The sequence below is a fragment of the Polypterus senegalus genome, chromosome 14 (genome assembly GCF_016835505.1).
Source record: "Polypterus senegalus isolate Bchr_013 chromosome 14, ASM1683550v1, whole genome shotgun sequence".
Lineage (NCBI taxonomy): Eukaryota > Metazoa > Chordata > Cladistia > Polypteriformes > Polypteridae > Polypterus > Polypterus senegalus.
In genome coordinates this window covers 98,297,116-98,313,533 of record NC_053167.1, presented here as the reverse complement: position 1 = coordinate 98,313,533, position 16,418 = coordinate 98,297,116, and the positions used below count along the sequence as shown (strand labels likewise).

At 35.8% G+C, this 16,418-nt stretch overlaps 1 protein-coding gene across 3 annotated transcripts in view; it reads right to left on the bottom strand.

Annotated features, from left to right (window-relative positions):
* atf6 (activating transcription factor 6) overlaps positions 1-16,418 on the bottom strand; it is a 188,881-nt gene that overhangs the window by 23,578 nt on the left and 148,885 nt on the right. For all 3 annotated transcript variants that reach the window (XM_039734832.1, XM_039734830.1, XM_039734831.1), the window contains one exon: positions 10,802-10,886. In XM_039734832.1, the coding sequence (XP_039590766.1) occupies positions 10,802-10,886 (85 nt within the window). The remainder of the gene's footprint in view (positions 1-10,801; positions 10,887-16,418) is intronic.

Genomic DNA, 16,418 nt, shown 5'->3' with positions numbered 1-16,418 from the left:
ATTGAACTGGCATTCTATACTGCAATTTATAAAGTCAGATCTCACTGGCTTTTTCCCCTTAGATAGCTATTTTTCATCTAACCATGGAACTTACTATAGTTTGTTTCTTTTGCTTTAAGTAAAATTCTGTTCTGGATCGTTTTAACCTAGTAGATTCCCTATAATGACTCAAATTCATTTTACAGATTTTTATATTTTGAATAAAGGCACCTGCTCAATTAATAATGATAATGTGGAGTAAAAAAACAGTTGTGATGCAATATTTGATACACTCAGTTGTAAACCACTTAGATTCAAAGTTTCTTAGTTGATATAAAATAGGTTTGGGACATTATGTCTTCTGGCCTCTAGAAGGAAAAAAACAGTATAATTAGGAGGAGAAAAACTGGTAAATTACTACATTAAATTTGTTTGAACAATCACAATTGACTTTGTTTTGATTTCTTATATGCAATTCATCACAGAAACTTTGACCATTACAAATAAGAACCGTGAAATTGAGAGACTGTTGTACAGACTCCAACCAAATGCTAAGACTCAGTCTAAAAAACTCATACTGTGTAGAATTATGATGTTGGGAGATTCTGAATTTTTGAAAATGAAAAACTGGCTGTTGAAGAATGGTGTCACAGGCTACAGGAAGACCAGTAATCCCCCTTTTACTGATCATAAAAATGAGTGTACATAAAAACAGCCAAACACATTAATACCCTCTAGGCCAGGGAGACCTTATCCTTTTTAATTCTGTTATCGGGGAATAAGAATACAAAAGTGGATGTATTATCTAGACAATGCGATGATAAACCTTCTGGAGAAGCCAGAAATACTTCGGCAGCTACAAAAGTTGATTGTTGAAGGAACACATTACTTCAGATAAATTGGCTCAGAAAGATCAAGATATTCCAGATGACATTTTTGTTCAAGATTCTGCGTTTTATTGTGGGCTCACTGCCTATTCATTTTTGTCATTCTGGCATCTCAGAAACCACAGAGCTGGTTCAAAGACATTTTTGTGGGAAAATGATATGAACAGTGATATAAAGATTTTGTGCAGGCTTGTGACATTTGCTGCACAGTTAAATCTGGGTTTGTTACATTTTATCCTCTTTATCAACTTTGGGAGTAAGTAATTAATGAATTTCTTATGGATCTTCCAGCTCTACACTGCTACATCACAATCTTAGTGGCAATAGATTACTTTCCTAAGTATATCCAGTTCATTCCTTTGGGAAAAGTTACCCATATCTAAGAAACCGGTGGATATTTTGTTATAAATGAAACATTTTGTCAACATGGTGTCCCCAGTCTATAATTTGAGATCATGGATCTCAGTTTATTTTAAAATACTAAATTAATTTTTTTCCAAGATTGGGTGTTCAGTCAAATTATGCTTGTGTTACAATGTGGATAAAATGGTTAAGCTAAAGGTTTGGAAAAGTTTTAATGCTGTAAATTCATAACACAATAACTTTTCATATGGTGTTTCAATCTAAACTTTGTTTTATTACTATGATTTTTTTTTCATCCATTTATGACATTATGCTGCCACCATTGTGTGTTTTCTTCTAGGAGTCAGTTGCCACTTGTCATATTTTAGCCCGCAGTAGTCAAAATTAGACACAATAGACCTGAGGCAGAACTTATGTCATTTCTTTGTTTTATTGTTCCTTAATTTATTACAGTGGTGTGAAAAATTATTTGCCCCCTTCCTGATTTCTTATTCTTTTGCATGTTTGTCACACAAAATGTTTCTGATCATCAAACACATTTAACCATTAGTCAAATATAACACAAGTAAACACAAAATGCAGTTTTTAAATGATGGTTTTATTATTTAGGGAGAAAAAATCCAAACCTACATGGCCCTGTGTGAAAAAGTAATTGCCCCTTGTTAAAAATAACCTAACTGTGGTGTATCACACCTGAGTTCAATTTCCGTAGCCACCCCCAGGCCTGATTACTGCCACACCTGTTTCAATCAAGAAATCACTTAAATAGGAGCTGCCTGACACAGAGAAGTAGACCAAAAGCACCTCAAAAGCTAGACATCATGCCAAGATCCAAAGAAATTCAGGAACAAATGAGAACAGAAGTAATTGAGATCTATCAGTCTGGTAAAGGTTATAAAGCCATTTCTAAAGCTTTGGGACTCCAGCGAACCACAGTGAGAGCCATTATCCACAAATGGCAAAAACATGGAACAGTGGTGAACCTTCCCAGGAGTGGCCGGCCGACCAAAATTACCCCAAGAGCGCAGAGACGACTCATCCGAGAGGTCACAAAGACCCCAGGACAACGTCTAAAGAACTGCAGGCCTCCCTTGCCTCAATTAAGGTCAGTGTTCACGACTCCACCATAAGAAAGAGACTGGCAAAAAAGGGCCTGCATGGCAGATTTCCAAGACGCAAACCACTGTTAAGCAAAAAGAACATTAGGGCTCGTCTCAATTTTGCTAAGAAACATCTCAATGATTGCCAAGACTTTTGGGAAAATACCTTGTGGACTGATGAGACAAAAGTTGAACTTTTGGAAGGCAAATGTCCCGTTACATCTGGCGTAAAAGGAACACAGCATTTCAGAAAAAGAACATCATACCAACAGTAAAATATGGTGGTGGTAGTGTGATGGTCTGGGGTTGTTTTGCTGCTTCAGGACCTGGAAGGCTTGCTGTGATAGATGGAACCATGAATTCTACTGTCTACCAAAAAATCCTGAAGGAGAATGTCCGGCCATCTGTTCGTCAACTCAAGCTGAAGCGATCTTGGGTGCTGCAACAGGACAATGACCCAAAACACACCAGCAAATCCACCTCTGAATGGCTGAAGAAAAACAAAATGAAGACTTTGGAGTGGCCTAGTCAAAGTCCTGACCTGAATCCAATTGAGATGCTATGGCATGACCTTAAAAAGGCGGTTCATGCTAGAAAACCCTAAAATAGAGCTGAATTACAACAATTCTGCAAAGATGAGTGGGCCAGAATTCCTCCAGAGCGCTGTAAAAGACTCATTGCAAGTTATCGCAAACGCTTGATTGCAGTTATTGCTGCTAAGGGTGGCCCAACCAGTTATTAGGTTAAGGGGGCAATTACTTTTTCACACAGGTAGGTTTGGATTTTTTTTCTCCCTAAATAATAAAAACCATCATTTAAAAACTGCATTTTGTGTTTACTTGTGTTATATTTGACTAATGGTTAAATGTGTTTGATGATCAGAAACATTTTGTGTGACAAACATGCAAAAGAATAAGAAATCAGTAAGGGGGCAAATAGTTTTTCACACCACTGTATGCACATTTTTCTGTGTTTATTTGTAAGTAATAATGTCCTAGGTTATGTCCCTTGTGTTTTGGGGGTGGTCCCCCAAGTGTGGGGCCTCCTGCCAATCACTTCCAGGAATAGCCCGCCACCCAATTTATTAGATGGCCTTCCATAGTTCCCGGCAGTTCATTTTGAACACGCAAGAGGAGTGGAGAGCTATTGTGAGTTTCTGTTTTTGTTACTGCCTTTTGATTTTCTGCATTTTGAACCTGTGCTCTTGTTTTATGACTACGGTTCTGGATTTCATACTGGGACTGTGTCAATTGATTTTTGAACCTCCACTCTGTTTTCAACTATGATTTCTGCATTCTGATTTGGAACTTCTTTGCTGTTTTGCCTTGCCTTCTGCTCTTCTCAGCCTGGTGCTTTGCACAGTCTTTGGGAAATTAAGCCATGTTTGTTTTTTTTTTTTAAACAAAGATTTGTTGTCAGCACTTTGGGTTTCTAGTCGAGGTTTTTGATGGAATCCCCCCACTAGTGTGCAATTTTACAAGGGTATTTTTTGAACTAGTGCTTTTGGGACTTCCTCAGTTTCACGATACCATCCATCCATCCATTATCTAACCCGCTATATCCTAACTACAGGGTCACGAGGGTCTGCTGGAGCCAATCCCAGCCAACACAGGGCGCAAGGCAGGAAACAAACCCTGGACAGGGCGCCAGCCCATCACGATACCACTATTTTGTATTATTTCCCACACAGCTGCAACTGTTTTGTTTTAAAGCCATGATGTGTCTGCATGATAGCATTAATGAAAACTGACAAATAATGGTTGTATCTACCTCGGACAAAATGCTATAAAAACTTCATATTTTACCTTTGAGCTAATAAAAATGCTTGAATCTAAAAATCCAAAATATTAGAGTCTAATAATGCACATTCCTAAATTTTTATGGTTGATAAATATCTGGCAAATCATTAACTCAACTTTACTTTTTTGTTCTGGGTTAAAGTCTTTAATACATTTCAACAGTCTTGCAATATCAATTTTTCTACTCTTGTAAAACAAAATATACTGTTTCCTAATTTTATGTGTACTGTATCAAGAACACATTTTACTTCTGAAAGGCATTCAAAAATCAAAGCCACATTTATTATATTAATATTGACTATCTGTAACACACAAAACAAATTTTCAGAATGTTTACTTATGAAAACAAAAATAAAGAAACAAAATAATATGTGCAGACAAAATTGCTGCTTTTATTAGAAAAGGCCTTGGTTTCAACTTTCTCAATTAATACATAAGCATCTAATAAAGTACCCGGTGTTGCAAAACAGTGGATAACAGTGTAGATAGTTTTTATTACAGTAATATGCATTAGTAATGTCCGTATTCATCACATATTTTATTCATGAGCCTATACTATCTACAACAAAGCAGGAAAATATCCATATTAAAATCAAGATTTTTTTTTTTACATTGAAAGGTTTTTTGTTATATTCTATTGTTCTCTTATTTGATTATCTCCCTAAAGCTGCAGGCATAGTTTGCTAAGAAATACTTAACTTCTCTCCTTTGCAGCAGTTATTATTTAACTTAGCCACAGAACGTTTTCGCATTTACATGTGTTGTATTACATAGTAGTAATATTTCATTTTTTTGCTATTCCTTAAAACAAAAACTGTCAAAGTAACAACTTTGTAAACTCTATATATCAGAATAATTTGATTAAGTCCATGCCATTCAATTACTATAACTAGTACCATGTTAAGTCTTTACCTGTGCAAAATTGTTGACAGGTCCAAAATGTAAACGGCACAATTTACCCAACTAGTAACATTGACTCAATTATTTACAGACATAACTGGCTTGAATCACAGATTTACAATGTATGTTAAAGACAGTTCATTGTCTTATTTATAAGATATTTTTCCTACATGAAAATAGGCATTTATGGTTACAAGTATGGTTAGAAATATAGAATGTAGGAAAAAGATTCCAAAACTTTAGAAATAAGGCAATTTATGTTTTTTCAAATCAACAATGGTCAATATTAATGTACATTCATTTAAACAACATTTTGCTCTACAAATTTATTCAGTTCTTACACAAAAGTGTACCATGCAAGGTGGGCACCTAAAAAATAAAGTAAATGTGGGAGTACTGTGAGGGTCAGTTTCTTGTATATACACAATTATTCACATTTGTCTGTGAATTTTTAGGTTGATCAATATATCTTTAAAATAAAAAAGAAATTATTTATTTATTCAGTTTATTTTGATCTGAAATAAAAAAAAAAAGCGTAAGAAGCAAGGGTCTGTCCTGGTACAATCAGGAATAATGCACAAGCCATCTACAAACTTTAGTCTCTGACTTGCACTGAACTTAAAATGAAGGGAAAGGAAGTTTACTCCATTAGCAGGAGCAATTGGTTACTAATTATGAAAGTTCCCGGAACAAAAACTTGTAACCACTGCGGCCCTCCAAAATCTAAGTTTGACATTGCTGTTTTAAAGATGCAAAGCTATCAATCCATCCTTCTGTCCGAGTTTTGATTCTGTTTTGTTCTAGTCAGGGAACTGAAGCCTGTCCTAACAGCGATGCCTATAAAACAGTAAGTATACTGGATGACACCAAGACGCATTCTCTCACGCTACCATAATAAACATATATCCAAGTTTTTATTGTTTAAAAGAGGCCCACTTAAATGCAGGAAAAGTATTCAGATTTCTCATGGAAGTCACCATGGTACCCAAATGCTATCAAATCTTTTGTAATATACAGGTAGTAGGCACCTCATAACACTAGAAAAATATACAAAAGGCATGAAATGTGTTCATACCACACATGTAACAAAATGATTACAAACATTATTAAATGACATCCAGACTCAGAACGCCTGGTTTACTGTAAAGCTGGTCTGAATATAAGTTGTCTGAATAAACAACATATTGCTTTTTCAATTTAACCAGGCATGCATTTGTTGCAGATGCAAATATTTTCCTTCAAACCACACTGAAACTATCAATATGCTAACATTGTTGTTTTCTCAAATACGTGAATATTTGTGGAAGTGAAATATACAAAAAGCAAGTATACAATATTTTGTCTCTTTCACCTCAGATTCAGTCAGCATAAAGCCAGCTCTGAATGTACTGTTAATGCTGTGAAAGTGGTATAGTTCTTGTACACAGTGTCAATTAAACTTGCAGTCCTAGCTGAATCAACACCTTTTTAATTTTTTTTTTTTTACTGAAAATAGAACTTTGTTGCATGAAGAAAGCAAAGTTCATGTTCAGGAGTCTTTGTAACAGAAATGAAGGCCTCCCTAATTGAATAAGTAAATGGTGGTCAAGTGGGGATTTCATATTTAGAATGTTCCCAGGCTTTGGGAATAATACGTACTATACAAAAATGTTTTGTTAGTTTTAAAAATTTTTGTACAGACTTACATGGGATGATGACTTTTCTTAGTTGAAAAGGTTATATTCCCTACTTAAGCTTAACAATCGAAAATACAGCTAAATTAACACTAAAACATAATTATATATTTCACATTGTTTAGTTTTCCTTAATTATAACTTTAGCAAATATAAAAATTGATGCCTTTTAAATTTAAAACACATGACTATAATTTTTCCTTTGAATAAATAGAAATTAGTCATTCTCACTATGTTCAGCTTTGCTGAAAAAATCATGTCATTTCAAATTTAAGACATAGCAGTATAATTTCATGGCTATTCTTTTTATATTCTTTTTAGTGGTTGTACAACACATTTCATGCCTGATGTATATTTTTCTATATGAGGTGGCAGCTACATATATATATATATTACATAAATCTGGGTAGAATTTGGGTCCCATTGTGACTTCCATGTGAAATCTGAACACCCATTCTGCATTTAAGCAGGCTTCATCACACAATCAAAACATGGACTTATGTTTATTATTCCAGCGTGAGAGAATAGGAAGGGCAGACAGAGATATCATGGTTCTTGTGCACTTTGAATGTTATACTTTATTCTAAAGTGTAACTGTACACTAGCATGCGTTTATGTAGAAATACAAAACCTTTTTAAGTTATATGTTTAGAAAAATATTATGATAAATGACCAAGCCAATGACCAAACAAGAGAAATGATTAAACAGTTAAAAACTGCAAACATTTATGCAGTAGTTTTACATGTATTATTTACCTTGTACAATTACTGAGCAACTCAGAAGTCATGAATATAAAAATATCTGAAGATAGTTGAATGACAAACTACAGAACAGGTGTAAAATAAACAGATTTTTTTAATACAGTGTACCAGAGTACATTTCCAATACAAAGTAATCTTAAGTCCTGGAGGCCTCAACAAAATGTTCCTGACTAATTTCTATGGCTCGTATTAGGGCACCACTTATCCACAATATTAAGACCACCTAATTAAGATTATGTAGATCGTGCTACCACAACAGCTGTGACATGTCAATGCATGGACTTCACAAGACATCTGGAGGTAGGTATCCTGTGGTATCTGAAACCAAGAAGTTAGCAGCAGATCCTTTAAGTCCTACAAGTTGTGAGGTGGGGCCTCCATGGATCGGATTTGTTTTTTCCGCCAGATCCCATTGATGCTTGATCCAATTGAGATCTGGGGAATTTGCAGGCTAACTTTACACCTTAAACTCTTTGTCATGTTTCTCAAACCATTCCTGAACAAATTTTGCTTTACAGTGGGGCACTGCCATCTGGGAATACCATTGTTATGAAAGGGTATTCGTAGTCTACCACAATCTTTAAGTAGGTGGTATGTGTCAAAATAACATCCACATGAATGCCAGGACCCAAGGATTCCTCAGAAGAACATTGCCCAGAGCCTCACACTGCCACCGCCAGCTTGCCTTCTTCCCATAGTGTATCCTGCTGCCATCTGCTACCCAGGTAAACAATGCACACGCACTTGGCTATCAACATGATCTAAACATTAACTTGATTCTTTAGACCAGGCCACCATCTTCCATTACTTCACAGTCCAGTCCTGATGCTCACATGCCCATTGAAGATACTTTCAGTGGTGGAAAGGGGTAAGCAAAGGGTACTGTGTCAGATCTGTAGCTACACAGCAAGCTGTGATGCACAATATGTTCCAGCACCTTTCTCTAATGGCCAGCAATACATTTTTTTTTAGCATTTGTGCTACAGTAGCTCATTTGTGGGATTGGAGCTAGCCTTCACTACCCATGCACATCAATGAGCCTTGGGTACCCATGTCCCTGTCATAAGTCCACCAGTTGTCATTCCTTTGCCTACTTTTGGTAGGGAGTAACCACTGAATACCAGGGACACCCCACAAGACCTGCCAGTTTATACATGCTGTGACCCAGTCTTCTATCAATCATAATTTGGCCCCTGTCAAAGCCACTCAGATCTTTAAGCTGGCCCATTTTTCCTGCTTTCAACAAATCACCTTCAAGAACTGACTGTTCACTTGCTGCATAATATATCCCACCCCTTGACAAGTGCCACTGAAAGAAAAAAATCAATGCTGTTCACTACACCTGTCAGTGGAATTGTAGCTGATCTGTCTAGGTATAGAAAATTATATTTCGACTCACAGAATACAGTAGGTATAGTGTAAAGTTCTGTATTTTGAATCTGAAAAATCTAAAAAAGAAATTCACTGAGGTTTATTTTCTGTCATTTTTTATAATGGTCTATGGATCTTTAAGTCTTTCTAGCCTTCAGCCAGAAACTGTTAATTGGTTTTAAATTGAAATTACCTTCTGTTACTTGGTTATTCCTATGGAAGCTAAAAAAAAATAATGATCTGATTTCTTTCCCATTTTATTTCACAATAGCATTCACAAAGCCATAAACATTTATATTACACAGAAGTTTAAACAAACCTAGTACAGCAGCACACTGAAAGTTGGATCTACTATGACAAGAGCACATGAAAGGAAATGTGCAAATAATTTTTAAATTTTCTACTCTGCAGAGACTTCAATGAGAACTGCCAAGAGACCTACTGCTGGCATAGCCAGCTCATTTTAAAAAAAGTCACCACAGGATAAGGGTCAAACAATCAAATCAGAACTTCATGGGAAGAGCAGGACTGATCCCCACAGGAGTTGCAGTGTTATTTATTGCACCAGCAAAAGAATGTATTGTTGCAGTTCTTAAAATAATACATCTTTCAATTTAATGTAGCATGCTATTTTTCAGATAATGCAATATTCAATCATGTTATCACTAATAATTTAGAGAGGTATGGGTCTCCAAAGATCAGAGCACAACAGTATGAAATGACTGTTAGGGTGGCATCATTGATTATTTGGAGACTCGGTTTGATTTATTAAAATGTAATAAATTATATGGTATGTCCTGTATTGCATACGGTAGTTAGCATTGCTCCCTTTAAGCCCAAGAGTCCTGGACATACATCAAAGCGGTATAGTTTCACAAGTGGTATCTGCATGTTCTCATAATGTCTGTGTGGGTTTTGCTTTTGGGTACTTTGGTTTTCCTACCACATCCCAAAGGCAGGTGTGCTAAGTTAACAGGTAACTCCAAACTGGCCCTCTGTGGCTGTCCGTGTGAATGTGCCCAGGGTTGTGCTGAGATGGATTAGGTTTGTTTGATAACAGATAAATGGACTGCGATTCTTGCTAACAACATATAATGATGAGCAAGTATGAAAATGCACTTTTTTTGATACTCAGTGCACAACTAACCTACCTGGAAAGGTGTCTCTCTCTGAATTGCCTTTCCTAAGATTTCACCCATTTTTTTTTTCCTACAAGGGTCTTTTATGGGAGTTTTTGTCAAAAAAGGACCTGTTAAAGCCCATTGCAACACTCATTGTGTGATTTTGGGTTAAACAAGAAATAAATTGTTGTTCTTATAATTAACTGCAATTATGCAGCACTGATCTTTTTCTTTTATGATTATTGTCAAAGGAAAATTATTATGAGCTATAATGAGGTAGATCAAAAAAGTAAACAATGCCAAGACTGGCAATGGGGCAACATATTTTGCAAGACACTGGTTTAATTTGAGAAAGTTAGTAAAATTAGAGGTGTATTTTTAGGTAGGATAAGGAAGGTAGAAAAGAAGTATTTGGTGTGGCTCATTCTTTACTGAAGCAAGTATTGTTGTGTTAGGTACATTTTTCCTTTGATATATGCAAAGAATGCTTCAAAATCAAGACAGGACATGCTTTACAGAATCTGAGAAAAATAATGATGCCAAAGACATTTACTGCAACAAAATCACTATTGTACGTTAGTTAACAAATGACCTCCAAGGATTTATTGACTCCACCTGATCACTTAATTATATATGAACCAGAGATACAATGTTAAATAGTAAACCAATTATGTTTAGAACACTAAAAACAAAAGAAATTGATAAACATAAAGCTTAGTTTTTATTCAATGTTTGCTACAGGATTTAAAAGTCAGAAAAAAAACTTTTTTTTTTTAATTTTTATTTTTAAAGTAGATTCAATAAAAAGTAAACCCATAAAGTAAATGTCTGTTGAACTACACTTGCCATTGAGATGTATTGCTGGTAATACAAGGGACATCTTTGGTCTGCTTCCCTTGTTAAGGCTCGTTGCTGGCAATAGGAGGTGGTCCTAAGGAAGAAAAAAAAAAAGAGATATTTATTCAACAGTTACAAAGTATTACAAGCACATTAATATATGTATTGAATAAAAAACAATTAGTAATGCAACATGTGAGCCTCTAAAATATCAGAACCATCTGCTCATCATTTTCTGCAAGTTAAATAAAAAGTGACACATGGTAATAATATATAAGGGGGAGGCTTGATAAAAATAATAAATGGTGTTCTGCTCACTTAATGGTAGTAAAAAAAAATTAATCACACTGTGTTTGATTACTTGCCTTTTACTTTTCCCCCATTCTCTGTAGAGAGCACTTCAGCTTGCCAAGTAAAACAACAATTAGAAATGTTGACATCACTGTCTGAATTCTTTGGAAATCATTCCAGGTACTACAGGAAAGCTGTCTTCTGCCATAATGTTTGTAATCTGGATATATTCATTCACATATATGACAGAGTAAAATACAGATGGACAAACAGTAAAGACTTGATGTTTCGCCATCTTGTAAGCTTTTATAATGTTAACAAACACTTTATTGACCAGATCAATTTTTATTATAAAAGGTATTTTATAAAAGTCAAAAATGCTCTCCAAGAAGAACAAAAAAGATAGTAGATTAAAAAAAAGGGTAGACAAATATTTTAAATTAAAAAGGTTCATAAAAATTATTTGAAGCACAACAACAAACAAAAAAGGCATTATATTATTTAACTAACCAAGCTTCAGCATTTTGAGAAAACTAAAAACAGAGGTCTGGAAAATTTTATGTACTGATATTTTCTGAGAAATGAATCTTTTGTACCATCAAGATTTAAATGTTTTGTCAAAGGATTTCAGTATTTTGGCAGATGATAAATTAGTTATCATAACAAATCTGACAAACGAGAAGTGACTGCACAGTTTTTAGTAACAGCTTGTTCCAATACCTCATCCAGTTAGTTCTTGTAAACTGTCACACTATTAACTTAAAACTCATGAGTTAGCAGTCTGTTCCAGATTCCCATGACCCTTTGTGTGAAGATGTGCTTATTGAGTTTTGAATTCATTGGATGTTTTCCATAATTTAACCAGTGTGCTTTAAAGTATTTGGTAGGTTAAAGACATAATATGAGAGTTACTGTATGTGCTTGCACAGTGAAAGGTCACATTTTGATTAGTACAGTAAGTCTCACTCTGAGCCCAGTGTTTGACTAGTATATTAAGTAACTTTTGGAACTCAGCAAAAAAACATGTCATTTTCTCCCTTGACTATTAACAATAGAAAAAACACTAAGAAAATAGTACCAGTTAGGTTTATTACATTTGGCTTAATATTGAAGTGAAAACAGCATGAGTCAATGAAAAATTTATGAATGGGTGCAAAGGTTTAAAGCGGGAAGAACAACAAGTGTAAACAATAAAGTTGATCTGGTCGACCATCTGCAACACTCACACAAGCCCACATCAAAATGGCGAATGCCTTCATTAGAGGAGACTGACAGATTACATTGTTCACTGCTGCTGCACAATTGGATATCAGCTATGAATTTGTGTATGCCAAAGTGCATGATGACTTGGCGTACCTTAAAGTTGGTGCAAGATGGGTACCCAAACAGCCTACTGATCTGCACACACCAATATCCTTCAGGGAATTTCAGCACATTCCACTTCCTCTCCCCACAGAAATCTCACTGCAGCTCATTTTTTCAACAATGGTGCTGATCCGCAATGGAGCATCCATGTTCATTTGACAAGTTTGTAATGTATTGTTATAACAGTTTTTTATAAAGGCCACTGGTCAAAAGGGAAAAAAACACATATAATTTTGTGTAGATTACTGTAAACCAAAAACCTTTATATTGCATATCTGCAACAGATATTAGGTTTTATGTGTGTTTTGACTTTGATGGTAATAATTAAATTGCACAAAACCTATACATTCTATTCATAATAAAAGGAGTGGAAAGAAGTCAAAGAGCTTATAGCAAACAGAAAGAAGTCAAACAAGCATTCCTTTTCTTACAAATTCTATTTTATTACTTTGTGTTTCAATTTTTCTGACAGCCCAACTACAAAAGTAATTTACATTTGACCCGTAAACAATGTATTTTAAAGTGAATGGCCAGTGTTATGGTCGTCTTTTTAAAAAAGGAGAATACCTTATAAAATTTTATGCATAATGGAAAGTGTCTTTATCTATACATATACATGTATCTATATCTATCTATTTATATAGTATATATTTATTTATATATTTTCTTATTTTAAAACCTACATATATATGTTTGATATCACTCTTTTCAGAATTTATCGAACTTTAATGTGTTGATGTTAGATTTTCAGATTCTTATTCTGTTTTTAAACTATAAACTAAAAAATATAAAGAACTCATATCCCACGAGACGAGACTTTGAGCCAAGAGATTTAACCAAGACAAACAGTAGGACAGCTGCTGTACAGGATTTTAAATTTTTGAAGTGCTACACGAGATTTAGATGACGTGGCATGGCAGCAGCAGCAGCAAGCCAGCAGCTGATCGAGCAAGGAGGATGGTAAAAAAAAAAAAAAAAAATTTATTTGTTTCCCATTGTATCACCGTTTAAGAGGGGGTTTTGAAGGAGCGATCGCGTCTCCTTGGGGTACATTCAACCCCCCTCTTCACAACGCGAGCAGCAGACACACGAAGTGGCTGGCACATAGCACAGACCGAGGGGGAAGGCGAGTGAAGCGAGCATGGGGCAAACCCCCTAATATATATATATATATATATATATATATATATATATTTATTATATATACACACACACACAGTGGTACCTTGAGATACAAGTTTCATTCGTTCCGTGACCGAGCTTGGAAGTCAAAATGCTCGTATCTCAAAATAGTTTCCCCATTGAAATGAATTGAAATGAGATTAATTTGTGCAAGCCCCCAAAAAACCACCCCAATTTTTTGTTAAATGTATTCAACATAAGAAAAATGTATTTATAATGAACAAATATTGTATACAAACAAAATAAAACCTAATACATAAAAGAGAATCTAAAGAAATAAACAGATGTTGGCAGAGTCGATTAACATATTGTAATGGTTTTTTCTTTCACTTCACTTTTGCTTAACTTAATTTTTTTCTTCACTAGTTTCTTTTTCTTTTTGCCATGCTTTCATCACTTTCATTCTCAGGGCGTTTCAATAGAAACCTGTCCAAGGAGTTTTGTTTAGTACTCCCCTTTAGAATGTTTCTGAAATGAGTTAGGCAAGTGTCATTAAATAGCGCCGCTGCACGACCAGTTGCAACTTTTTCAGGGTGTTTCTTTTCAATGAAGTCAAGTGTTAGGCAAGTGTCATTAACACTAGAATTACCAGAGCCTATGAAAAAACTTGTAGATCTGTCCCACCTTAAATCGCTTCTCACCTCTCCGTCAGCGTCTTTTGTCCTTTAAATGTGTTGATAAGCAGCAAGCAGTCTGCTATCACATTCCTTACTGGCGCACAGTTTTATACAAGTATAACAAAACAAATGCACTTTTATTTAAGACTATAACCTAATAAAAAAAAAATAACAAGTACACTGCAGAGCTTCCTGTGTTTGAGCGACACGGGCAAGTGCACGGAGTGATGGCAGCATCTCCTTCAGTATAGAGCAGTACATTGTTGAGTTCATGATACCATCAAGGAAAAGCAGCTCCCCAACACCAGCAGCACTCATGCAGCCCCACATAAGGACACTGCCACCACCATGTTTCACTGTAGGCACCATGCATTTTTCTTTGAAATCCTCACCTTTACGACGCCATACAGTTTAGAAACCATTAGTTCCAAAAACAGTGATCTTTGTCTCATTACTCCAGAGTATAGAGTCCCAGTAGTCTTCATCTTTTTCAGCATGGGCCCTAGCAAATTCTAGGCGTGCTTTTTGTGCATGGGCTTTAGGAGAGGCTTCCTTCGTGGACGATACCGATGCATGCCATTCCTCTGCAGTGTGCGCCGTATGGTGTCACGGGAAACGGTCACTCCAGTTTGGCTTTCTACTGCTTTAGCTAACTGCAGTGAACTTGCACGGTGATTTTCTTCAACCCTTCTCATTAGAAGACGCTTCTGTCGAGATGTTAACTTCCATGGATGGCCTTTTGCTACAGTATTTTGACTGATATGTAGAGCTTTGCTGATCTTCTTGTAGCCCTCACCTCTTTGTGCAAAGTAATGATTTCCTTTCTCAGATTTTTTGACATTTCTCTTCCATGTGGAGCCATTGCTGACAGCAAGAAATGGGAAGGGCTTTTCTTTGTTAAGTAATGCCCTTTTATAGTCACCTGTCTGCTGGACACCTCTTAAATGAATCATTAGACTCACCTGTGGTTGAATGCGTGTTAATTAGAATTTGGCAGTCTTAAGTGTGGCTTTTCTCCTAAGACTATAATTGGGGTGTACTCATTTTTTCAACATGGGCTTGAATAAATTTGTTAGGAAAATCACTTTTTTGTGTGTGCAAATTAACAAATCTTGTTTGCAATCAACGGCCCACATTTGTGGGAGTATTTTGTAGTACAGTATCTCATAGAAAATGTTGATACTGAAAGGAAACTAAAGGTTTTCTGACAAATTTAGTGGGGTGTACTCATTTATGCTGAGCACTGTATGTATATATATTGTCACACATGTGCAATTGGGAGGCAGCTAGAGGGCCTAAATAATAGCAGTACCACACTAGAACAGGGAGTGGCGAGCTGCACTAACTTTCCCTGTCTGTCCTCTGCAGACAACCCACGGGTAATCACTCTAGGTGCCAGCACTATTGTTGATGTCACTTCTGATACCAGCACTATTGCAGACGTCACTTCTGGTACCGGTGCCATAGATGATGTCACTTCCGGTCCCGAAGATGTCACTTTTCCAGGTCTGACACTATGGATGGTGTCACTTCCAGTCTCGATGGCATCACTTCCAGTTCCAGTCCAGATAACGTCACTTCCTGTCAGTGTCTTTAAAGCCGCCATGTTCTCAAACTAAAGTCAGTTCTGTTCTAAAGTATACACAAACACACACACACACACCCACCCACATATACATATAGGTTACTTACAAAAATTAAGCAGGTATCATTTCGAAATTCTATGCGTAACTGTCATAACTGAATCCTACTTATACATATATACGGCCATAACCTGCAGCTCGGAAGAAACGGAAAGAATATCTTATTTACTGTATAAATGGTGCAAATATATTCACATGTACTTAACCTTTATTACAACTATATACACATATAAATTAGATACCCAGACACAAACAATCCCCACACATTCCCCAATCCTTTATCTGAACTTTCTTTTAAAAGTTTATAATCACACGGCCAGGGAAGTCTGCAATGAATTCAGCGACCAATCCTGATGTGCGCTGCGGACACATATATAAATAAATACACAGTAATCCCTCGCTATATCGCGCTTCGACTTTCGCGGCTTCACTATATTGCAGATTTTATATGTAAACATCTCTATATATATATATCTCTATATATTTATATCTAAATATATAACGCAGATTTTTCGCTGGTTTGCGGAT